We start from the raw sequence: 26423 nt of genomic DNA on the forward strand, positions 1-26423 counted from the left end.
TTTTGGTCCATTGCGTCGGGCGTTTCTTCTTGGCTCGGGTCCCGGTTTCGGATTTTCGGACGTCCTTGCGTACTATTTTATATCGTGTACTTTGCGTTTCGTAACTTGTACTCTTGTTATTTTTAGACGTTCCTCATCAATAATTTGAACCATTTTAATTGTATCTTGTACATTTGAGCATTTTGGACCTTTCCGTCTTCAAATCTTCATTTTCGCCTTTTGTCTTCGCACTTATTTAATATAAACGAATATTACTTGAATATGGAACAATTGCAACTAAAATCTTGTCTTTCTTGGGGAATAATGCTATGAAATATATGTTCGTTTTTAGCATTATCAAATATTCCCACACTTGAGCGTTGCTTGTCCTCAAGCAATATTGTCTTGAAATACTAGAATCACTTCTTTATTCTTCACACTTTGTACATCAGTGATTTCTATACGGCGGTATAAACAATGGTAGTAACGATATGGTTTACAGTCCCACATGACTATAAAAATTTAGATCCATTAAGGAAATTGGATCTTTATGAAAACATTTGATCTTTTGAAATCTAGTTTTTACCCTAGATTAGTTTTCCGGAATAACCCTTTACCGGTGTTTGCAAAATATTTTTGTGGGTTTGGTGGGTTTCAGATTTGAAAATTTTAGCTCAAAACTTGCGGTTTTGTGTCACCCACTTGCTAACCTTGTATTTGGAAAGCAACACATCCAGTTTACTTGTTCCGTATATTACCTTTCGGTAAACTACCGTCCGGTTGTAAAGGAAAGCGATGAACAAGAAACTGTTAAGGCAATGTCCCGTGACATGCAGATGATTATGGTCTTTTAACGTGTCGGATGCTAGAACTATCCTTGGTAGGAGCAATAGTAAAGATCATCCTTTGATTTTTCGGTCTGGCACAAGGTCCTGTCTCCGACCATGCTATGCAACCACCGTTCTTACGGTTGACACCTGATTTAGTTCAGGTGACCTAATGAATTCCAGGTGAATTCCTAGGATTTTACGTTCAATGGTAATGAACGCATTGAAAATGGGTTTTCAGAAAACAAATCGGTTTGTAATTTTTATCAAAATATTTTCTCGTTCAAGCTCGAGTTTAGATATCATCGAATTCCATGAGTTTGAATTCTCAATCTTTAAGGTCAATCTCAAGGATTGAGTAATATCAGGCTTAAAAGCTGATTTTTGATCTTTAAGGAGATTATCCTTTCTGGGGATCTGATTCATTAGTCTTATCCAGCTAATTTGCATGGTGCCCCCCCCATTGTACAAGATAAATCCTTCTCATGGTTAGGATAAATCTGACCACTTGGCGACCCTGTTTAATGCTGAGGTCCGTGGATTTCCTGCTGATTTTAGTGATGACTTTTCTAGATTTTTCGTCAACCTACAGCTGGTCTGAACGACAACTTCATGACCTAAATCAAGAAGCGCGTGTCTTTTTCGGAAGACTTTACTTCCTTTTAATGATGGAATTGATTCATCGTGTAGATCCATCTCTTCTTTTCTTTCATTGGGTAAAACAGTTTAGTTTAGTCCAAAGCAAAAGTATTTTCAGTTATTTGTTACAAATATATGTGACATATGTTTAAAATAACTTGGTAAATTTTCCCACACTTGGCTTTTATTTTCCTTTTTATCGTCCTCTATTCCATTTTAAATGAATTTTAACATTTTAGTTTGTTTCTCAATTTATGTCCTTTCCGAGGTAACAATAATTTCGGTGTTAAAACCTAGTTTTATCGTTCATAAATATGTATAAACATGATTTTGAATTCATTTAATTGAAAATTTTGAAAAATTTTACTAGAATTGGGTAGTCAGTATATAAGACTAGGGCTGTTCTTTTTTTATCAGAGAGCACTAGATTCTAATACAACTACTGCTTTACTAGTATTTTTAATGGTAACCAAGTGTTTAATATAAAAATTTTAAAATCCGAAAGAATTTAACCCCTTCCCACACTTAAGATCTTGCAATGCCCTCATTTGCAAGAAATTAGTAACAATTTAAATTATTGAGGGTGATTTGTGTGAAAATGATTAAATTTTTACCAAAGTTTCCAAATATATTGGCGTTTGTTTGCTGAATGATAAATGGTGCACGTCATTTGTTCATTCCGTCTTGTTGTTATTTCACATACATTTTGCATCATTGTCGTCAAAATTACTTGCTTTTGCTGAACTTAATGCCAGTCTTTGAAAACGCGTTGTTTTACCCTGTTTTGTGCATAAAAGAGAATACATACAATACAAATATAATCATACATGCAATTTGAAATGGAACTTTGGCATCCCACTTTCAAACTATAAGAAAAATATTAGTACACAATAATAATAGAAATATCAAACATTACATAAACGTAATAGAAATGTTAAGTGTTTAAAATAAAAATAAAAATTACCAACTTATCTCTACTGATCAGGAGGTGGGTTAGGAGGAAAATTAGGATATGGATCCCAATTCATGTTCGCGTCCGGGTTCCATGGCTGATTATAGGTGAACTGGTATGCTGCGTCATAATCATATGAATCATAGGGTGGTCTCATTTCTGGCTGATGTGCGGGATAGTATGCGGGTCGGGTCGGATAATACATCTCGCCAGGCTGCAACTGGCTTATAATTTGGCGCTGATGATAATCCCATCGGCCATGCTCTCGTTGCCGGGAATGCTCGTAGTCATTCCGACGTTGCCATGCCTCGTACTGCATATGCCTATCATAGTTCGTCATGTATTCATCCTCCATACGAATGCCTAAATCAAGAGCAGTCTCCCGAACAACTCCTATAATGTTGTTCGCCTCCTCCATTTCGTCATCCGAACCTCTCTCTACCTGTCGCTGAGGTCCCTCATATCGATATACCCGACCACGTCTCATCAATAATACCCTTGCACCGTGATAAAGGTTTGAACTTATAGTTTCACCTCCGTCCTCTATTTCGTTCATTGGACCCCCTTGGTGCTTATCTACACCTAAATACTCTCCAATGAGAGTAATGAAAATACCACCACCTATAATACTCCCCGATTTCATCCCCGAAACTACATTAGCGAGATAATAACCAACACAATAGGGAATGTTAACGAAACTCCTCGGGTCTCTAATACACTTAAGGTAGAACAAATCGTTTACGGTCAATTTCTCCTTATTCCTACCCCTTTGTGTAATTGTGTTTGCTAAGAATCTATGAATCACCCGGAGTTCAGCTCTGTCTATATCTAAGTATGTATGATTTCCACTGGCGTGAAATTCATTAAAGTGGGACATACGCCTCCAGATGGCGTTAATATCAAAGTCCCTATCTACCCTTTCTCCTTGGGCAATCAGGCTATTACAGTCGGGGCTCAAAAGTTCTGCAGGGGTGTAAATCTGTAAGGCCCTGGCTAAATCTATCATGGACATTCTGTACATGCGTCCACCTAACAGAAATCTAATAAAGCTTCTATCATCTATCCTCCTAACATCACTGTTTAACTTAATAGTACTAAGTAATTCTATACACCATTCCCTATATATGGTTCTACGAATGGAAAATAGGCGCATCCAATCGTTAAACTGAGAATTACCATACCTTTGCACCAATAATTCCTGAATCGGTTCGGCAAGGTCAACTGTTTCCAAAGGTACCCAGTCAATTGCCCTTGGCATTTCAACAACCTTAAAGTAGAGAATGTGCATGTTCTTTTGATAATCTGGATACTCTATCCAACATCGATCAAATCTCAGATTTGGGTGTAATTGATCTTCATTAATGTCTAAGCTCAGAATCCTTTGATGTGGAGCGAATTGACGAAACTGATTCATAAATAATTGATCTTGATCGTGATATGGAATATGTTGCTCCTCCTGTTCTTCTTCTTCTTGTTGCATATGTTGTTCTTGTTCATGAAACATTTCCGGTTCGGGCTCTGGTTGCCTGGACGATGATGCTCCTGAACCTCCAGTATCGGCTCTCTGCAAAACACATTAAACACAAAATTTGTGCATCCAAATATGCATTAGTGTTAGCAAAATAATAACTTGAAACAATTATGATGACATGTTCAATTCATAACATATTTTATACATATTTTCCTAAAAATAACAATTATATACTTTTACATACGAAAATGTGTACAATGTTTTATCACATTTAAACTCTTAAACATGTCAACAATAATTATTATAACAATTAAACACTTGTTACATGGCATTCAAATCAAACTAGTGCTCATTTTCATATTTTTGTTAAGTCTACACTTTGTCAAATAAGCATATACGAAAAATGTACATCAAGTTCATAAGCATTTATCTCAAATAACATGCCAAAATAATCACTACTAGCTATGAAACAAGTTTCAAATGGCCTTTATATCAAATTATCCAAGTTCATGAATTTTTAGACTTAAAAAGTCTACTTTAATTCTCAAAAACATGTTTAGGCTCAAAGTTTGGATCAATTAACTACCTAAACATGTTACACTACTTAATTTAGCAACAATTCATGACAAAAATTGGCCATAACCTGTTTATATCAAAAAGCCCCAAATTGCTCAAGAACACAAACCCTAGATTCTTAAAAATTTGAAGTTTTTAGCTTCAATTCATGTTAAATAGCTTCTATCTAGGATATACATGCATAATATAACAACAATTTAGCTCTAATTACACCTAAATTTAACAAAATCAAAATATAAATTTTCTAGCTCAAGAACACAAAAATTTGAATTTAAAGAGATTAGGGGTGAAATCTTTACCTTTCTCCTGAAGGGGTTGAGACTACTGAATCTAGGCATGTTTGTTGTGAAGTTTTGCAAGAAATTTGGTGAAAAATGGCGGATTTTTGAGAGGATTTGGGAGAGTTTTCGTGTATATGTGTGTGTATTTGTGAAAGAAGCAGAACTCGGCTGAGCTTTTGATTCTGTCCAGTTTTTATCTGTCATGCGAGTCGCATGACTTTGTAGCCTACCCCCATGCGACTCGCATGGGGGTATTTTCCAGGTATTTTTTTAATTTTTTTTTTTTTTTTTTTTTTTATAAAACCTTATACTTTTAAAACATAGAATTAAATAAAATTTTAAAAATTTTGTTTCTTTTTAAGACGAGGTCGTTTCGGGACGATGCCCTAGTCCGTCCCTCGACAAAATTTTAAAATTTGTCTTTTTGTAGCGATTGTTTTAAAAGCTAAGATTTTTGGGTTTTTTTAATGTTTTTGGCATACTTTAAATCAATAAGATTAAAAATAATGATAATAAAAGTTCTCGTCCCTCCCTCGGGTAAAGCAATTTCGGTTCAAAGACCTAGTCTTCAACTTACGACGAATTTTAAAAATCATATTTTTAACTTAATGAGATAAAATAAATTTTTGTTTTTAAATTCACACAACTTAAATATAAAATTCAAAATTAATAATAAAAAAAATCACACCAAACTTAAAATTTTAAATGCATAAAATTAAAAATTCATATTTTAAAAATTCACACCAGACTTAATTTAAAAATTCATATTATAAATTCACACCAAACTTATATTAATTTTTCAAATATTTACAATTTTAAAAATATTGTTTATATAAAGTTTACAATATTAATTTAAGGTTTAAATATTAATTTTAAAAACATGGTAAAAATAAAATTAAAAATCTTTTTGTCTTTTTATCCCACCTTAATCAATCAAATATTATCAAAAATATGCGCCCCTCTTTTCGGTAAAGTAATTTCGGTTCCAAGACCTAATTTAACTCATGACGAATTTTTGAAATATTTTGGGTTGATTGTTTAAAGATATTTATACCTTAAGAATAAACGTTAAATTTCGCAGTGATGTAATAAATTTTTGAATGATATCAATAATTTCGGTCGCCAAACCTAATTTTATTTAATACCAATTTAATACTTTTTAGCGAACAAATTAGCGTTTATTATCAAAAGGTTAAAAATAAAAATAAAAATAAAAACTGTACAGACATACCTGTGAAATAGATTTCTTAGTTATATGATCTATTATATTCATAAGATAGTCGGTTTAATTGGTTTTCCATGGCTGCATAGGCGTAACCTCGAGCATTCATTGTCTTTTCTTCTAAACATATGAACGGTCCGTCTCTGCATAAAGTAACAAATTCGGTATTTGAATAGGTTTGATTATTTGAACATTTACCTCCATGTGACCATTTTCCGCATTTGTGACATCGTTCTAAGTGTCGTGCTCTTCTTTTCGCTGCGGATTTTGATTTTCCTTTACCAAATTGTAACTTATTATCTTCGCATCTGGATCCTTTTCTAACTCCGTCCATTCTTTCTCTGATTACTGATACTATTTCACTCGGGAGTATGTCATTATTACGTTTAGTGATCAAAGCGTGTAGCATTAGACCATGGTTTAATTCACAGGCAGTCTTCATTTTGTAAAAACCTAAAAAAAAAATAAAAATTCAGAATGGGGGGAGAAGACTAGTTCTTTAGGGTCTGCTAGGGAAAGACCATACGTGTTCCATTTTCGAGAACTACACGAAAACAGACAATCTAACTCTAACAGAAATACATATTATCCTTTAAAGACTTGATTCTCCCCACACTTAGTTAGCTGTGGTGTCGAAATTGTGATTAACTTCGTTGTCGACTTCCATCGGACCCTGTATGTAATGTTTAACTCTGTGACCATTAACTTTAAATTCAATCCCATTTGAATTTATCAATTCTATTGTTCCGTATGGGAAAACTCTTTTGACTATGAATGGTCCAGACCATCTTGATTTCAATTTTCCAGGAAATAGCTTGAATCGTGAATTGAAAAGAAGAACTCTGTCTCCTTCTTTAAATTCTTTTGAACTTCTGATTCTTTTATCATGCCATTTCTTCGTTCTTTCTTTATAGATTAACGAATTTTCGTATGCTTCATGTCTTAATTCTTCTAATTCGTTTAGTTGACTTAATCGTAGACGTCCGGCTTCATGTAAATCAAGATTACATGTCTTCAAAGCCCAAAATGCTTTGTGTTCAATTTCTACTGGAAGATGACATGCTTTTCCATAAACAAGTCTAAAAGGTGTGGTTCCAATTGGAGTTTTGTAGGCTGTTCTAAAAGCCCAGAGTGCATCCTCCAATTTAATGGACCATTCCTTTGGATTTGATCCTACGGTTTTCTCTAGAATACGTTTTAAGGCTCGGTTGGTATTTTCAACTTGTCCACTTGTTTGTGGATGATATGCGGTGGAGATTTTATGAGTTACTCCACCGATTATTACAGAAATGAGTACCCCGATCACTTATTAAAGCTTTCGGTGTTCCAAACCTTGCAAAAAGACGTTTTAAAAAGTTGACTACAACTCGTGCATCGTTAGTTGGGAGAGCTTGTGCTTCTGCCCATTTAGATACATAATCAATGGCTACGAGTATATATAAATTATTATGAGATTTTGGAAATGGACCCATAAAGTCAATACCCCAAATGTCAAATACTTCACATACTTGGATGACATTTTGTGGCATTTCATCACGTTGACTTATTTTTCCGGCCCTTTGACATGCATCACAGGATTTGCAAAGAAGGTGTGCGTCTTTGTAAATTGTAGGCCAATAGAATCCAGCTTCATAAACTTTTCTTGCTGTTAGTTGAGGCCCATAATGCCCTCCTGTTGGTCCTGTGTGACAATGGTTTAAAATTTTACTAGCTTCATCTCCAAATACACATCGGCGTATTATTCCATCGGGACAACTTTTAAACAGATGTGGATCTTCCCAGAAATAGTGTTTTATATCACTGAAGAATTTCTTTCGTCTTTGGTACGATAATCCTTTTTCAAGGAATCCACAAACTAAGTAGTTTGCATAGTCTGCAAACCATGGGATTTCTTTATAATCTATTTTCAATAGATATTCATCAGGAAAGTTGTCTTGTATGGCCGATTCATTCAGAACTTCTAATTCGGGATTTTCAAGACGAGAAAGATGATCAGCGGCGAGATTTTCTGCTCCTTTTTTATCTCGGATTTCAATATCAAACTCTTGTAAGAGTAAGATCCAACGGATTAATCTTGGTTTAGCATCTTGTTTTGAAAATAGGTATCTAAGAGCAGAATGGTCGGTATAGACCACCGTTTTTGCTAGAACGAGATATGATCGAAATTTGTCAAAAGCAAAGACAATAGCAAGGAGTTCTTTTTCAGTAGTTGTATAGTTCGTTTGTGCCCCTTGTAACGTCTTACTAGCATAATATATAGGTTGAAATCGTTTTTCAATCCTTTGTCCTAAAACGGCTCCCATTGCAAAATCACTTGCATCGCACATTAGTTCAAATGGTAGATTCCAATTTGGTGTTATCATGATTGGTGCATTAGTGAGTTTTTCTTTAAGAATATTAAAAGATTTGATACATTCATCTGAAAAGATGAATGGCGCATCCTTTTCTAGGAGTTTATTCATAGGAGTGGCAATTTTAGAAAAATCTTTTATAAAACGTCGGTAAAAACCGGCATGCCCTAGAAAACTCCTAACTCCTCTAACATTGGTGGGATGTGGAAGTTTAGCAATTACATCTACTTTAGCTCTATCCACTTCAATTCCTTCTTTTGAAATTTTATGTCCAAGAACGATGCCTTCTTTAACCATGAAATGGCATTTCTCCCAATTGAGTACTAGATTTGATTTTTCGCATCTAATTAGCATTCGTTCCAGATTAACTAGACATGATTTAAATGTATCACCGAAGACTGAAAAGTCATCCATGAATACTTCCATGCATTCTTCTATCATGTCATGAAAAATCGCCATCATACACCTTTGAAAGGTTGCAGGGGCGTTGCAAAGTCCAAATGGCATTCTTTTGTAAGCAAAAGTACCATAAGGGCACGTGAATGTGGTTTTCTCTTGATCTTCGGGTGCTATTGGAATTTGAAAATATCCGGAAAATCCATCTAGAAAACAATAGTAACTATTTCCGGCTAATCTTTCCAACATTTGATCTATGAAAGGTAAGGGAAAGTGATCTTTTCTGGTGGCGTCATTTAATTTTCTATAATCAATACATACACGCCATCCTGTTACAGTCCTAGTAGGAATAAGCTCATTTTTCTCATTTGTAATGACAGTCATGCCACCCTTCTTTGGCACGCATTGAACTGGGCTTACCCATGGACTATCAGAAATTGGATATATCAAACCTGCATCTAGCAGTTTAATAATCTCTTTCTTAACTACATCTTGCATATTAGGATTTAGTCTTCGTTGGCGTTGCACATACGTTTTATGACCTTCTTCCATAAGGATTTTATGTGTGCAATACGAAGGACTTATTCCTTTAATATCATGAATCTTCCATGCAATGGCTGGTTTATGAGCTTTCAACACAGAAATGAGTTGTGATTTCTCATTTTCAGTAAGAGAAGACGATATTATTACAGGTAATTCAGATTCACCATGTAAATAAGCGTATTCCAAATGGTTTGGAAGTGGCTTTAACTCTAATTTCGGAGGTTCTTCTATCGATGATTTATATCGATATCTGTCTTCTTCTTTTAGCATTTGAATTTCTTCTGTTGTTGGTTCATATCCATTAGCTATAAGTGTAGCTAACATTTCAGCTTCATCAATTGGTTCATTACCTTCTCCTAAAGAACATTCTCCTGTTCCTTGTAATTCTGGAAATTCTTCTAATAATTCTGCATGTGCATCTATAGTTTGAATATAATAACATGTATCATCTGCAGATTGTGGTTGTTGCATTGCTCTATCAACTGAAAAGGTAACACTCTCATCCTCTATACTTAGGGTCAGTTTCTTACCGAACACGTCTATCATTGCTTTAGCCGTGTTTAAGAATGGTCTTCCTAATATGAGAGGAACTTGAGAATCTTCTTCCATGTCTAGAACAACAAAATCTACTGGAAATACTAAAGTACCAACTTTAACTAGCATGTTCTCCATTATCCCTCTAGGATATTTTATTGATCTATCGGCTAGTTGTATGCTTATTCTGGTTGGTTTCAATTCTCCAAGGTCTAGTTTAGCGTACAGTGAATACGGCATTAGATTTATACTAGCACCTAAGTCTGCCAATGCTTCTATTGAACTAAGACTACCCAGAAAACATGGAATTGTGAAACTTCCTGGATCAGATAGTTTTTCTGGTATCTTATTCAACAGCACTGCTGAACAATTAGCATTCATAGTAACAGCCGAGAGTTCTTCCATTTTCTTTCTATTCGTGATTAGATCTTTCAAGAATTTAGCATATCTTGGCATTCCTGAAATCACATCAATGAAAGGAAGATTTACATTTATCTGTTTAAACATATCCAAGAATTTGGATTGCTCGGCTTCAAGTTTTTCTTTCTTCATTTTACTCGGATAAGGAAGTGGTGGTTGGTATGGTTTAACATAAGGTTTATCCTTAACTGTATTATCTTCATTAACTTTTTCAATTACCGGTTCTTTTTCCTTATCTTGATCAGGTTGTGGTTCTTGTGGAGTAGGAATAGTTTCATCAGAAGTTACAGGTATTTCAGGTGGTTTAAGTGTTGTACCACTTCTTGTGGTAATAGCTTTAGCTGTTTCATTCCGGGGGTTAGCATTTGTATCGCTAGGTAGACTTCCCGGTTTTCTTTCACCTATTAACCTTGCTAGGTTGCTCACTTCTTGTTCTAGATTTTGAATAGAAGCTTGTTGATTTCTAAATGCTTGAGCATTTTGTTCATTTGTTTGTTTTTGAGATGTGAAAAACTGCGTTTGAGTTTCAACTAGCTTCGTCATCATATCTTCTAAATTTGGCTTTTTATCATCGGTTTGTTGTGGTGGTTTATTTTGAAAATTCGGTCTTTGCTGATTGTAAGTATTATTGGATACTTGTTGATTGCTAGGACCTTGTTGGTTGTTGTATGGAATATTTCGGTTATAATTCTGGTTTTGATTATAAATCGGTCTTGGCGGTTGATAATTATTCTGATAATTATTTCCAGGCCTTTGGTTTATGTATGAAATATTCTCTCTTTGTTCCATTGTTAATTCAATACTTAGACAATCTTTTGTCAAATGTGGTCCTCCACACTGCTCACAACTAATTCGTATTGAGTGAATATCTTTAGTCATCTTTTCCATTCGTCTCTCGAAAGCATCTATCTTTGCGGAAATGGAATCTAAGTCATGGCTAGAATCGGCTCTAGCTGCTTTAGATGATCTAATGATATCTTTTTCTTGGTGCCACTCATGTGAGTGGGAAGCAGTATTATCAATAATTTTGTAAGCATCAGTTTCGGTTTTCTTCATAATAGAACCACCAGCTGCTATATCTATGTCTTTTCTTGTAGTGATGTCGCATCCTTGGTAGAATATTTGTACTATTTGACAGGTGTCTAAACCATGTTGCGGACATCCTCTTAACAACTTTCCATATCTTGTCCACGCCTCATATAGAGTTTCATTTGGCTTCTGTGTGAACGTAACAATTTCTGCTTGAAGTCTTACAGCTTTAGATGCAGGAAAGAATTGTTTAAGAAATTTGTCAATTAAAACATCCCATGTATCGATCGCTCCTTCAGGTAACGATTCCAACCAATCTTTGGCTTCTCCCTTTAAAGTCCAGGGAAATAACATGAGATATATCTGTTCATCCTCCACTTCTCGGATTTTAAATAGTGTGCAGATCCTATTAAAGGTACGTAGATGTTCATTTGGATCTTCCTTCGGCGCACCACTAAATTGGCATTGATTAGTCACCATGTGTAGAATTTGTCCTTTGATTTCATAATCTGGCGCATTAATGTCTGGATGAGTAATTGCGTGACCTTGGCCAGTGCGTTTAGCTCTCATTCGGTCTTCCATACTTAAAGGTTCCAGATTCTCCATAATTGAATTTGTTGAATCGGTATCACTGAATGATTCTGATTTAATAGTTCGTTCCTCAACAATCTCTGTTTGAATGATTGGTGGTTCCGGAGGAAAGTTTAATGGTTCAGGATCTATGAACCGTTCCTGAATATTTTCTGGATTCTCAATTGTGAGGTTGGGTTCAAAAAATGGATTATCGGAAATTTGAACTGAAGTACTTGGTCGACTGGATGACGATTCTAAAGAAAAATCAACGGCGGTTATATTTGTTAAACGATGTCTTGATCGAGTTACAGGTGGTGAACGTACAAAAGGTGATGAACGTCTTGCTCGGTGCATTCACTGAATATCCTATTAGTTTTTAAAAGGAAAGAAAAATTATAATAAGTTATCCAATCAATAGACTTTTCTGATTTTGCCCACGTTTCGAATAGCCAAAAGATGCAGCAGAGGGGCAGGATTCGTTTGGTCTCAATATAATTGAGGACTGTTTGGCTCCAATAACCCGGTCCACGTACAAATCCAACTATTACTACGAACCAGAAAATTTTGATGTCTATTAATTTAACTACTTAAAATAAATTTTCGTAATTTTAAGAAATTTAGATAAGAAGTAGAATAAAATTCTAAGTCCTAAAAACTAGAATGGCGAGAAATAAGAAAGACAAAGATTGCGCGTCGAAAAATGTCGAAAAAGAAAAAAAATGGTTGAAAAATAAAAAGGTGACGGAAAAATAAAAGAAACTTATCAAAACTTAAAAATACTTAACTAATTTAACCTTATTACTACAACTAACTTAAAATTATAATCGCAAATTGAAATTACTAATTGGAATGATAATTGATACATAGTAAACGGTCTAAAAATATTAAAGCTTACAGGAAAAACTAAATCCCAAATGGAAATAACTTAAAAAGAAACTAAAACTTAAAAAGGCGTCGCAAAATTCTAAAGCACCTAAATCTTAGTCTAAAGAAATAGCACTTAAGGAATTTTATGGCAAAGTCTAAAAATCTAGGAGTAAAAATAACTATAGCAAAAACTAAGTTTAAAATTAAATATGAGCTAAAAATACAAATATTACGCTACAACGATTAAAAAGGGACAAAATATAAAAGTTATAAAAAGTTATAAAAATATTAGATTTTATAAAAATATTATTTTTATATTATATAATAAAAGTATTAAATTTATAATAAATAAAACTAGTTTAAAAGTAATATAAATAAAATAAAGTAAAAACTTAATTATAATAATAATAATAAGATTTAGGGTTTAATAATAATAATAAATTATATTCCGTAATTAATGCGTTTTTAGGGTTTGTATGTGGTCCTGTCAGACCCCTCATGCGAGTCGCATGATTTAAGAGGGTGGGTCATGCGAGTCGCATGACTGAACTGAACCGGTTCAACTGGACAGGTTCAATTTGACAGGTCACGTATATTTAATATTTATTTTCTTTTTTTCTGTTTTATATTTAAAATATAAATATATATATATAATTAAAATAAAACTTAATTTTTAAAACTAAAAATAAACTTAAAATACTTTATAATTTTGTAAAAATAAAAGAAAAACTTAAAAAATATATTTAAAATATTTTTTTTTTTTTTTTTCGATTTTAAAAGCTTTTTTTTTTTTATATATATTTTTTTTAATTTTTAAACAAAAATATAAATTTTACAAAAACTAATTATAACTTAAAAATTAAAAATATGGCGTTTCGCTTCGGCGGGTTCCCCGGCAGCGGCGCCAAAAACTTGATGTGGTAGCACGGGGTTACAAAATAGTGTATATTTTTAATACGGAATGCTACAAAATTTAACAAGTTTTAATTAAATATTTACAAAATGGATATACCAAAACCTTGCTACAACACAATAGGCAGTGTACCTAGTCGCGAAGTAGTATAGTTTTTAGTAAGTCCGGTTCGTTTCACAGGGAGACGGGCTTATGAAACACTTTATTTTTATATAACAATATATAAATATAAATATAAAAAGGGGGGTTTTACCGTTTAATGACCGGTTTGTCGATTTTATATTTTAAAGTCACAATTAAAAGCTAATGCAAAATATTAAAAATAACTAAAAACTTAATTTAAAGAGTAAAGTAAATGACGATAATTAAAATGACAGAAATTAAAGTGCGAAAATTAAAAGTGCAATTAAATATGAAATAAAAGGGATTATATATGAAATAAAAGAATTATGCTTATTTAAACTTCCGTAATCATGATGTTTGACGTGTTGATTTTAGTTTTATGCCCATGGGTTAATTGTCCTTTGTCCTGGTTTATTTAATATGTCCGTCTGGTTTTTGTCCATAACAGTCCATCAGTCATAAATATAAAATGCGAGTGTCCTCATCAAATTATTCTTATACCCGAAGTTAAATATTCCAACTAATTGGGGATTCGAATTGTAACAAGGTTTTAATACTTTGTTTAATGAATACACCAGGATATCGACTGCGTGTAAACCAAGGTTTTACTACTTTGTTAACAATTACACCAATTACCCTTGAATGTAATTTCACCCCTGTTTTAATTATTCTAGTGGCTATTAATCCATTCCCGTGTCCGGTTAAATGAACGATTATTCGTACATATAAATACCCCGCCCATCGTGTCCGATCGAGTGTATATGGTAATTTATAGGGACGCCCAATTGTAAATCTTTATATTAACATTAACAAACTATCATTTAGTTAAACAAATATAAAGCCCATTAATAGCCCATAGTCTAATTTCCACAAGTGTCGTTCTTTTGTCCAAACCCCAATTATGGTACAAAGTCCAATTACCCAATTTTAGTAATTAGCCCAACATCATGATTACTTTGGCTCAAATAAGCATAATAATAACTTAGTTACGAGACATTAATTTAAAAAAAAGAACATAACTTACATTGAGTATTTATCGCGTAGTGTTACACGGACAGAATTTCGACTTCAAAAACCCGTAAAATAACCTTTACATAACCCGAACTAATCTAATATAACACTAATCTATACTATATATATATATATTTATTTATTTATTATCTTATGGAGTATTATTATTATTATGTTGGTGTAGTAAAAACGAACGAAAACTGGCAAATTTATAGACCAGGCCTGATTCTGATCCTCATGCGACTCGCATGGGTTTATGCCTATTTGCCATGCGACTCGCATGGCCACGCTGGACAGCTCACATATCTTTTGTCTTCTTGTTCGTCGACATATTTATTAAATATATATAAAATATAAATAATTTTAATAATTATTTATATATTATATTATATTTATGTGCATAGTAGACTAGATATTTTTGGTCCATTGCGTCGGGCGTTTCTTCTTGGCTCGGGTCCCGGTTCCGGATTTTCGGACGTCCTTGCGTACTATTTTATATCGTGTACTTTGCGTTTCGTAACTTGTACTCTTGTTATTTTTAGACGTTCCTCATCAATAATTTGAACCATTTTAATTGTATCTTGTACATTTGAGCATTTTGGACCTTTCCGTCTTCAAATCTTCATTTTCGCCTTTTGTCTTCGCACTTATTTAATATAAACGAATATTACTTGAATATGGAACAATTGCAACTAAAATCTTGTCTTTCTTGGGGAATAATGCTATGAAATATATGTTCGTTTTTAGCATTATCAACTTCCCATCCTTGGTCTTGTGGAAAATAACTGTTATGACCATTGGCTAGGCAGCATGTTGTAATGTCGTCAAAAGGACGAGGGTTTCGTAATGTCCAACAGCCCCGTAATAATATAAAAACCTTGTTTCTCACCCCAACTACTGAATCCGTCACTTGTGGGAAGGTTTTATTTAAAAGTTGCAATCTGATGTTCTTTTTCTCACTTTGGTAAGAAGCGAACATCACTAACCCGTAAGCATAACATGCTTCTTTATGTTGCATGTTAGAAGCTCTTTCTAATTCACGAAATCCTATGTTGGGATATGTTGAGTCAAAATAGGTTCTTAACCCGTAGCGTAAAATTGCATTTGGGTTCCCGGCATTTAATGCTTTAAAGAAAACACGGCGTAACTTATGGTCTCCCCAATGTGATATACCCCACCTATCAAAGGAAAGCCTTTTATAAACTAAGGCATTTCTGGAAAGTCTTTCAAATGTTTGACAAGTTAATTTCGCCATAACTAAATGTGCTGATGAATTCTGACCGACTCTAGACAAGATTTCCTCAATCATATCCTCTGGTAGGTCTTCTAAAATATTCGGTTGTCTACCCTTAACGTCCATTTTGTTTTTATACTGTAAAATAGAAAAGGATTAGATTCGTCAAAGATAATTAACAAACAATACAAGCAATTTTTTACATAGAACATATAAGTACAAGCACACTACAATACATATAATACACAACATGATTACAACCCTCTAATCTGAATCACTAGTCAAGATTAGGGTTTATGTGTCAAAATGGGTTTTAAGTCAAGTTTTGGTAAATCAAGTAGGTAAATACTTGATTTAAGTGTTAGTGGTTGTCTTGGAAATATAAGCACTAGTCGTTGGTGATTTTGGGGCGTTTTATGACTTTGGTCAAAATGAGCAATTTGAATTGGGTCAAAATTGAGGATGACACTAATTTGGATTAATTGGATGTTAAACGCTTTTGTTAAGTGTTAAATGATGCTTTTGATGTAATTACTCGCGAGAAGTGATTTTAGGTTAAAATTTGGTGTTTTAGCAATAAAGTCAAACTTAGTCAACCATGGAATGGGTTTTGTATAAAATACGAGCTAGTATGCGTTTAAAGGTTAAAGTTGACATAATTGGGTATTTCGAGAACGCGGGAACTAGTATCGTTAGTTTTGGACCTTCGGGTAGCGTTAAAAGTGCAAAAGGGTATATTTTGCACTTGTTGTTCATTTGGACGGGTCGAGAGTCCAAATGGGGTTGTATGTTGATTATGTGTATACTTATATGCGTATTATAGGTAAAATCTTGCTCGGTTGCGTGTGGTGAAGATTTCGCGCATGGTTTGTAATGCTCGAGTTCACGAGGTGAGTGGAATGATTATGCATATGTGTATATAATGTATTTACTTGTACGGGATTCGATGTGGGTTTAAGTTCGGGCGGTCGATACCCCATCGGGTTAATATATGATATGGATTTAAGTTCGGGCGTTCGATGCCATGTCATGTATGTGTGTGGGCGTGTAGCGTGGGTTTAAAGTTCGGGCGTTCGATACCACATTACACGTGACGGGTGGGTTTAAAGTTCGGGCGATCGATACCACTCCGGGGTTAGTGTTATAATTCGTTGTACGCTAACGGTTGTTGGGAACACCGATGGGAAATTCGAAGTACCATTCCCTTGTACTATTGGTTAACCATGGTTATGTGTTGTAGTGTAGCATATTATATTGTTCGAGTTATATATGCTATTGTTTGTGCTAGCTTGTGGTCTTGGAGATTTAGCGATATACTTTGCGTTGGTATGCCTTGTAAATTGCTAGCGTGTATGAGGTATTTGTGTAAGTGTTTGCAAGTAGGTATATTATATATGTATATGTATAATTATTGCATTCACTAAGCTTTATGCTTACCCCTCTCGTTGTTTACCTTTTTACAGGTATTGTGATTATGAAACTAGCTAGTTGTAGACTAGATGCTTAGGAACGCTTGGGCTCGACGGGGTAGCTTTTGGATATTTGGACGCGGATGGGGGATTTGGTAGTCCCCGGGATTATGCTCTTGGTATTCGGTTGGGTTATTGAGTCTTAACCCGTATTTCTTGTGATCGGGTCATTATTACAAATGATTTTGTAAAGTGTAATTTGTGTGCCAAGGGTCATAATAGATTGTTAAACGTATCATTATGATGTTATGTTTCGATTAAAACAGAGTTGAAAATGTATTATATTAATGGGACCTAACTAATAAAAAAAAATGTACTCCGTTTTTGGTGAAACGGATTTGGGTTGTTACATACTTGACGTCACTTGACGTTACTTAACGTCACTACTTAACGTTACTTGACGTTGCTTGACGTTACTTGACGTAACTTAACGTTACTTAACGTTACTTAACGTTACTTCACGTTACTTAACGTTACTTGACGTAACTTAACGTTACTTAACGTTACTTCACGTAACTTAACGTTATTTGACATTACTTAACGTTACTTCACGTTACTTGACGTAACTTAACATTACTTGACGTTAGTTAACGTTACTTGACGTTAGTTAACGTTACATGGCGTTACTTAACGTTACTTGATGTAACTTCACGTTACTTAACGTTACTTGACGTTACTTAACGTTACTTGACGTTACTTGACGTTACTTGACGTAAGTTAACGTTACTTGACGTTAGTTGACGTTACTTGACGTTAGTTCATGTTACTTGACGTTGCTTAACGTTACTTAACGTTACTTGATGTGACCTAATGTTACTTGACGTTACTTGACATAACTTAACGTTACTTGATGTTACTTAACGTAACTTAACGTTACTTGACGTTACTTAGCGTTACTTGACGTTACTTGACGTTACTTGACGTTAGTTAACGTTACTTGATGTAATTTCACGTTACTTGAATGTAGATAGCAAACTGGTAAAATTAAAGGGCTATATTTCACAAAAGTCATATCTTAAAGGTGCAAACGGCGTTAAGATATTTCATTATTTTCAATCACCATTAATGACGATGATATACTAGCGAAGAAGACCAAATCCACAAACACACTTCCATATATCCAATCCAATCCAATCCAATCCAATCCAATTCTAGTTAGTAATTATAATGACTGCATGTTTTCATTCAGTAATTAAACCTTTCCCTCACTTATCTCATTTCGACTTCAAGCGAAACCCTAATTTCACTACTATTACTATTTCTATACCACAAAATTACAGCAACAATTTTAATAGCAATAAATGTCACCGTCACTTTAATCGTTCAATTAAAGTTCTAGAACAGGGAACTGACGTGTTATCCCCCGCTGATGACGATACGGATGTTTCGATCGATCTCTTACCGGATTCCGTCGAGGTAGACGCCGGAATTACTCCGGAGAATATTCCGCGGAAGAGGCTTACTCGGAAGAAATTAGTCGATGACGTGGACGACGCTGATGATACTCGGTTCAATCTCCGTAATGGAAAAGAGGTATACTTTTATTAATTTGAATTATTATTATATTATAATATTATATTTATATTTCTGTTTTAAATTGAAGGTTAATAATTGAAAATTAATTGATATTATAATTATAATATCAGGTATATGAAGAGAAAGCATACCTAGTAGGTGTGGCAAGTAAAGATGATACAAATGAATTATTTAGCATTGATGAGTCACTCAAGGAACTTGCTCAGCTGGCTGATACAGCTGGACTTTTGGTTGTTGATTCCACTTATCAAAAGTCAGTTACTCCAATTTATCAACCTGTTATCCCTTTCTTTTTTTACTATTCATATATGCAATTTACTATCATGATTCCAAATTCATGGCCCCTCTAATCCAATTATTAATATGTTCTATTTTCAATGGAAACACAAAGTATGTGATGTTCTCATTCTTTTGTGATTGCTAGTTGGTTTCCTGCTCGAATCCGAGCTTTTAACTGTCGTAGAGTTAGGACGTATGCTGTAGTGTAGCTACACACATGATGTTTTACCTCTCTATGTTGTGCATTTTAAGAGGAAATAGAATGTGTTTTTAAGACTTTTAATGATGAGTAAAAGGATCTTATTTAACCGTTTTTAGCCACAACTTTAAGCTACATTTGATCAAATTCAAGGGAATCTCTAGCCATGAAGTTATAACAAGAAAATTTTTGAATTGTTGTTTTATTTGCTTTTGTATCTTTTCATACTAATGTGAACTGTGAAGCCTCTATATTTAATATTTTTTGTGTTGTAACACAATTGATTAATTATTGTATGATGCAGACTATCTACTCCAAACCCAAGGACATACATTGGATCTGGCAAGGTTGCAGAAATCAAAACAGCAATTAATGGTTATGGTGTTGAAACAGTAATATTTGATGATGAACTCTCACCGGGGTTAGTAATTAATATACCTAATAAATGTAGCATATATATTTTTTGACTTACACATTTGGCATGAAATATCATAATATCATCGGTATGAATTTGAATTAAACTGCAGTCAATTGCGTAATTTAGAAAAGGCCTTTGGTGGAAACGTTAGAGCATGCGATCGTACTGCTCTCATTTTAGATATATTTAACCAACGAGCAGCAACACGTGAAGCTTCTCTACAGGTAATGTGATTTCGTTTGAATGAACTAACGTGGTTATAGACTCTTGTCATGAACTAACATATACATTCATTACTTTAGGTTGCATTGGCACAAATGGAGTATCAGTTACCACGATTAACAAAAATGTGGACCCATCTTGAGCGTCAATCGGGAGGACAAGTCAAAGGTATGGGAGAGAAACAAATTGAAGTGGACAAGCGTATATTACGAACTCAAGTAAGGAACTTTCTTTGTAATTGATACGGGCAAATTGCATAAAAAAGTAACAAACTTTGAGTTGTTTTTTTTTTCCCCGTGTAACCAAACTCATTTTAGTCCAGAAATAACCATCAAAAGTAAAAGAATGTTATGGTTTGTGATATGAATTGCTTTTGTTGTAATGATTTATGACAGATTGGTGCTTTAAAAAAAGAACTGGAATCTGTTCGAAAACATAGAAAGCAATATAGAACAAGGCGTCTTTCTGTACCTGTGCCAGTTGTGTCACTGGTAGGAATATACAACTTCGAGTCAGTAATTTGTCTACGTATATGATTATTTTCGATCCTATGATACCTCTTTTAACTTTTTAGGTTGGGTACACAAATGCTGGGAAGAGTACACTGTTGAATCAGTTAACAGGGGCTAATGTTCTTGCTGAGGATAGGTTGTTTGCTACACTTGATCCAACCACAAGAAGGGTACAGGTTAGTACTCAGTCAAACTCGGTCAAACATGGTCAAAACTCAGTCAGAATTGGTCAAAGTCAAATTTAGTCAACATCCGAGTACTCCCCAAGTAGTGATTTTTGTAACCTTGAAGATAACATTACTTCTTAATATATGCATTTTACTGTAGATGAAGAATGGAAAGGAGTTTTTGCTTACGGACACTGTTGGATTTATACAAAAGTTACCAACAACTCTAGTGAGCTCTGTTTCTCTTTTAGTTTTTTATATAATGGATTCTTATCTTTGTGTAACATTTATTTTTATTCAGCCCTTTAAATTCAAAACGTGTGTAGCTTGTTTGTTATTTGACCCGTCTTGTTTGTAGGTTGCTGCTTTCCGAGCAACATTGGAGGAAATATCAGAGTCATCTCTTTTGGTGCATGTGATAGATATTAGGTAGCCATCGATCACTTTTTTTTTGTTTTTGTTTTACAATTATAAAAGTGTTACACTAAATATTACTACGTATTATTATTAATTGCAGCCACCCGTTGGCGGATCAGCAAATTGAAGCAGTAGAAAAAGTTCTTTCAGAACTAGACTCTTCATCGATTCCCAAGTTAATGGTGTGGAATAAGGTAACTGCATATTTTGTTTTACAGTTACTTATTTAATATAAATCATACTTTAAAGGGAAAATGTCTAAAAAGGTGATGAACTTTGCCCAGATTTTTGTTTGAACATAGTTTTATTGCACCCACAAATAGGATCAAAAGATTCGGTTAGGGTAATCTTGTAATTTTAACGTTCAAAAAGGTTCATTTTGCCATTACCTGGATGCAAGAAAACATTGTTCCCCCAAATAGAAACCCAGAAAAAGTTTGTTACCTTATGCAATTACCCTTTCTTCTTAATCTGATATTGATGAATGAGTTTGAAGTGTGTAGCATCAAACGTGTTATGTAGTGAACTGTATTAGCTAACTTTTGAATGGTTTCTTCCATTATGATAGAACTATAGTTTGATTAATCGCTGTCACCATTAAACTTTTGTTTGGTTAAGCACTATGACAGTTTTAAAACTATAGTTTGATAACTGCATAACATCTGCAACTTTTGTACAACAGATCGATAAGGCTAGCGATTCAGAAAAGTTAAAGTTAATGGCCAATATGATTGAAGATACAATTTGCATATCTGCTCTAAATGGTAGTGGTTTGGACGAGTTCTGTCATGCAGTACAAGAGAAACTAAAGGTTTTTACTTGTTCTACGTTGCAAGTGTTTATTTGTATTCACTTTATATTTATATTTATATTTTCTGATCACGAATAAATATATACTTAAACAGGATAGTATGGTGTGGGTTGAAGCCTTGGTTCCTTTTGATAAAGGAGAACTCCTTAGCACAATACATCAAGTTGGGATGGTTGAACGAACTGTAAGTATACATATGGACATTGTTTAAATATGATTAATGAGTGAATAAGGTATAGGAGGTTGTATGCAAAAAATATGCATACATAGGTTTCTTGTTATATTCAACTACATGGTTTCTTTTTAGCTAAGTATTTTGGTTGAGTTAAAACACAACCCAAATCGACACATTCTATTGCCAACATTAGTAATCATGTGGGTAGGGAATGCTGCGTTTGATAAAATAGAATGATTACATGCTGAATGATTCAAAAATATCCGAACGACAATAAGATGTTTGATAATTATTTTGAAAGAACTTTATGAAATGATGTAAAATAAATGTTTAAATCTTTTTAATGAGTTACTAAAATAATATAATTGTTTGATAAGTATTTTGATTATAATTTAAGGAAGATATCATAAGAAATAGTGTGGTGATAAATCCAACAAAGCTTTTAATAAATCCACTCAATTTATGCTTTGCATGTTTGTACAGTACAATCTATGCACATAATGAGTGGATTTATCAAAAACATATGGTTGGATTTATCACTACCCAAAGAAATAGTGGTGTTGAATGGTTAGGATAGTATTTCAACTTTGAATGGTTTAGCATGTATTGCATGTTAGTAACAAATGCCAATGAATGTTGAAGTTCAACATTCTGAACCATTCAATTAAGGCAATCAAACGTAGCTTAATGTTTTGTTGAATTCCAAACTGGATTTTGTAATTTTTTTGAGACGATTTTGATCATGTGAATTCAATTGCATTTGACTTAGTGTTGACCCGTCTAATTGTAGGAATACACCGAGAACGGGACACTGATTAGCGGGCACGTGCCTCTACGTTATGCCAGACTTTTGACCCCAATGAGACAAACACTTGTATCACAATCTCAAACTTCTTCCGAAGACGTATTGTCCGTATGAAGTTTCTTGGTCGAACACGATTGTTGTAACTCATTAGTATTATCACCTGAAAGCAATCCCGTTTTTTGCAAAACAGCCTTGAAGACTCGGGTAGTAGTTATCTGTAAATACCTTAGCTTAATGTTGTGCAAACCAAGAGTTCATATGCCTGGCTATCACACGGTGCTTTGAATTTTGAATTTGACTTGGCATTCCAAAATCATTTAAAACGGTGATGTACAGTATTGTAATTTGTTATCGTGTAGCTTCCAGTGATGTGATTCGTAGTATTATAACCATCCTGTATTATTAATTTATTTATTCTTACTAACATGGTTAAAGCTTTTAAGCATTCTGAAAGTTATGATTGGCTTATAAAAGAGTTTAGCATAACCGCTTATATAAACTACAAAGATGGGTCAAGATGTTGGTTTGGGTGGACCGGATTTTTTGCAAGTGGGTTCTGTACTGGATCTTTAGCAAAACATAGTCGCCCCAAAATGATCACTCTGGCCGAAACTGTCAAAACCAGGTCACTGAATGCTGTATCTCGCCCCATGCTAATACAAAGATGAGGTTTACTAGGAATCAACTGATTACGGGTCAAAACTAAAAGCACAACTCTCGTCTAATACAAAAGCGTGACCTAGGCCCAGAGTTTTGTACCAAGTGCCAACCCAAAAGTTCAATCTTTGTCAACATTGGCCTGCATGGGAAAGTAAATGATGGCCCAAAAGTTTGAAGCCAGCCGATAAGTTGTAATGTACAACTTTATACAGTCACTTGCGTCTAAGCATCAACTTTATACAGTCGACGTTGTCATTTTTGTTATCTGGAGGGCCTTTTTCAAGGATCCAAGAGTAGCTGCTTCTTTGATCAGGCTTCATTTTCATGAGCATTTTGTTCATTTAAAAGTTACTTTTTTTTCTTTCTTTCTAAATTTACGTCTAGAAAGATGTGTACGTGTTTTGTTGTTTTACAGGGATGTAATGCATCTGTGTTGCTGGATCATCACCTAAGTGAAAAGAAGGCGTTCCCTAACAAGAGTTCTACCTTCTGGTTTCGAAATGATTGATACCTTGAACAATTTTTGAGTTTGCAAAAGAAACATCTCTAGCGACATCCACATTGGGTCCTCACTAGCGAGTAAACCCCTGGGAGACGACTCTTGGAATTGCCGTTAGTAAGAAAGGGCTCGATGAAAACGAGTCTCAGTGGAGCAAACGAAAACATTCCTCCGCCAAATTCAATGATTTAAAACCTTAAACGTTTTTTCAGCGCTAAGGCCTCAATGAAGTTGATCTAGTCCCAGTCTCTGGTTACTTTAAAAGTAATTAGTGTAATTTGCCCATATAAAGCATACAGGTAAACCGATAAATTTTTTCTATTCAGGCTATTCGGGAAGGGCGATGTACGCGGTCTAACCGGATTTTCCGGTTTCGTGAGGATCTCAATATATGTCTTATGAATCAGCTATGAAGACATGAATAAAGAGTTCGTAGCAAAACAAAAATGAAAAATCCAATCATTACAAACCTATCTGAATCATTGATGCTAGAACAAACAAATCAACTTCCATTTTTAATTAGAAGTTCAAAATGTTGAAACAATAAATAAATATAAATAAATAATCATAATTTAATCTGTAGTCACTATTCACCAAAAAAAAAAAACTAAACATAACTAATTCATCATACATCATGTGATCACTGATTGCTTCAACTATAGTATAAAACATGTATCTTATAAAAGTTATGCTACATGCACATCAATATACAATATTCAATATTAATAAAACACAGGATATAAAAATTATTACACAGTTTATTTCACACAGGTGCTCACTCATTCACAAATACAATAGATAGTACGGAGTACAATACTACATAAACATTGTACACAAACTATACATACACGAACACACACACACAGTAAAATAACTTTAATTAAATATAATAAAACCTAACTTAGAAGTAACAGAAGGACAATATAATTCTCCCTTTCTCCACCTTCCACTCAATACAATGGTTAGATGAAGCAAACAAGTTGCTACTACCACCATCAACCCAAAAGGTACAACCCAACAATGCATGTCATCGTCCAAGCATTAACAGCTAGTACTCAAACATCTCACTAGCAGACACCATAATAGCTTGTTGATTCATGTACATCATGTTCCAATGATTATCAAACAAATCAGCCTGCTCAAGCTCAAACATCCCACTTGTACCAATTGTGCAATCACTACTTGTACCATCACTAAAATCATTATTATTGTTCATGCAAGTGATTATTTCATTAAGTGAATTTAGCCTTTGGCTTAACTCACAAATTTGAGCTCGCAAAACAGAGTTCTCTGCTTCAACTTGAACAAATTGTTGTGTGGTGAGTTTCATAGTTGTTGCGATTTCATTCTTGTTGATCTTGAGTTGGTTGATCTCAGCCGTTAGATCATCAAGATGCTTTTGTTTTCTCATTCTTGATCTCTTAGCTGATTCACGGTTTGATAACATTCTTTTTCTTTTTCTCTGATTATTTATATCATCTTCGGATCCGGAGGTTTGGATTCTGGTTGATCCGGATGAGTTCACAATTGATGAATCCATGTTTAATAATAAGATTATGATCACAAATTAAAAAGAAAAAATGAAGGAAAAAAAATTAGACGCAGGACCCGAATAAAGAAATATATAGAATAATTTGTATTTATTGAAATATTTTTATGGATGGATATAGAATATAGATATATGAAGATGTATGTGAAAATTAGTTTATCATGAAAAAACATAAAACCAGTAAAGGAAGACGACTGAGAAAGATTGAACAAGATGGGTCCTGCGTCGAGTTAACGAATTTATCATAAAACCCGAAAGGAAAACTTCACTAACAATCGGAAACATTAATCTCTAGCATTGATTTTTAATGATTTGGTTGTAAAAGAATATGAAAATCTTCGAAAGATGAATAAGAAAGTGAGATTTTAATTAAAGTTGGAAAAGTTGATATATTTATGAATTGGATTCTCGTGTTTTATGTTAATAATAATACGAGAAGATGAAAATTGGAGAAGATAAGTAGCAAAGAAAACAGGGGACTGAAAACAGAGGAAATTAAGATGAGAGGGTTGAAAGAGGTTTTTGAGGCTAAGAAATGATGGATTATATGGACGGCAGTTTTTGGAAATAAACACAAATTTGATAAATCCAATTCAATGTACTAACATGCCCTTAAATGATAACCTACACAAATTTTATGTTTGAAATTATTTGAGGTTATTTTGGAAAGTTAACATCAAATTGGTGTGGATCTATCAAATATCAATTTGGAAGTATCATCTCCCTCTTGGAAAAAGGTAAGTTGCTTAGATAATTGTGGAAAA

General features: G+C 33.9%; 2 protein-coding genes across 2 annotated transcripts; one reads left to right on the plus strand and one right to left on the minus strand.

Annotated features, from left to right (window-relative positions):
• Positions 1–18539: 18539 nt before the first annotated feature.
• Positions 18540–23244, plus strand: LOC139847947 (uncharacterized). Its single transcript, XM_071837682.1, has 13 exons — positions 18540–18943; positions 19057–19199; positions 19729–19845; positions 19952–20066; positions 20145–20282; positions 20460–20555; positions 20639–20752; positions 20904–20972; positions 21102–21172; positions 21261–21354; positions 21843–21971; positions 22066–22155; positions 22937–23244. The coding sequence occupies exons 1-13, from the start codon at positions 18578–18580 to the stop codon at positions 23063–23065; spliced, it is 1671 nt and encodes a 556-aa protein (XP_071693783.1). The 5' UTR covers positions 18540–18577; the 3' UTR covers positions 23066–23244.
• Positions 23245–24925: 1681 nt separating this feature from the next.
• Positions 24926–26131, minus strand: LOC139847587 (bZIP transcription factor 11-like). The gene has a single exon (XM_071837286.1). It carries the CDS (start codon positions 25648–25650, stop codon positions 25159–25161), a length of 492 nt encoding a protein of 163 aa, XP_071693387.1. The 5' UTR covers positions 25651–26131; the 3' UTR covers positions 24926–25158.
• Between the last annotated feature and the right edge of the window lie 292 nt (positions 26132–26423).

This window comes from Rutidosis leptorrhynchoides, chromosome 5 (assembly GCF_046630445.1).
Source record: "Rutidosis leptorrhynchoides isolate AG116_Rl617_1_P2 chromosome 5, CSIRO_AGI_Rlap_v1, whole genome shotgun sequence".
Taxonomy (NCBI): Eukaryota; Viridiplantae; Streptophyta; class Magnoliopsida; order Asterales; family Asteraceae; genus Rutidosis; species Rutidosis leptorrhynchoides.

What these genes read in the sequence shown, in the direction of transcription:
- LOC139847947 (XM_071837682.1), top strand. Translation starts at nt 18,578, where the DNA reads ATGACTGCATGTTTTCATTCAGTAATTAAACCTTTCCCTCACTTATCT. An exon ending in GATGATGAACTCTCACCGGG is followed by an intron (nt 19,846 to 19,951) that starts GTTAGTAATTAA and finishes ATTAAACTGCAG; the next exon opens with TCAATTGCGTAATTTAGAAA. An exon ending in CAGTACAAGAGAAACTAAAG is followed by an intron (nt 21,972 to 22,065) that starts GTTTTTACTTGT and finishes ATACTTAAACAG; the next exon opens with GATAGTATGGTGTGGGTTGA.
- LOC139847587 (XM_071837286.1), bottom strand. Translation starts at nt 25,650, where the DNA reads ATGGATTCATCAATTGTGAACTCATCCGGATCAACCAGAATCCAAACC.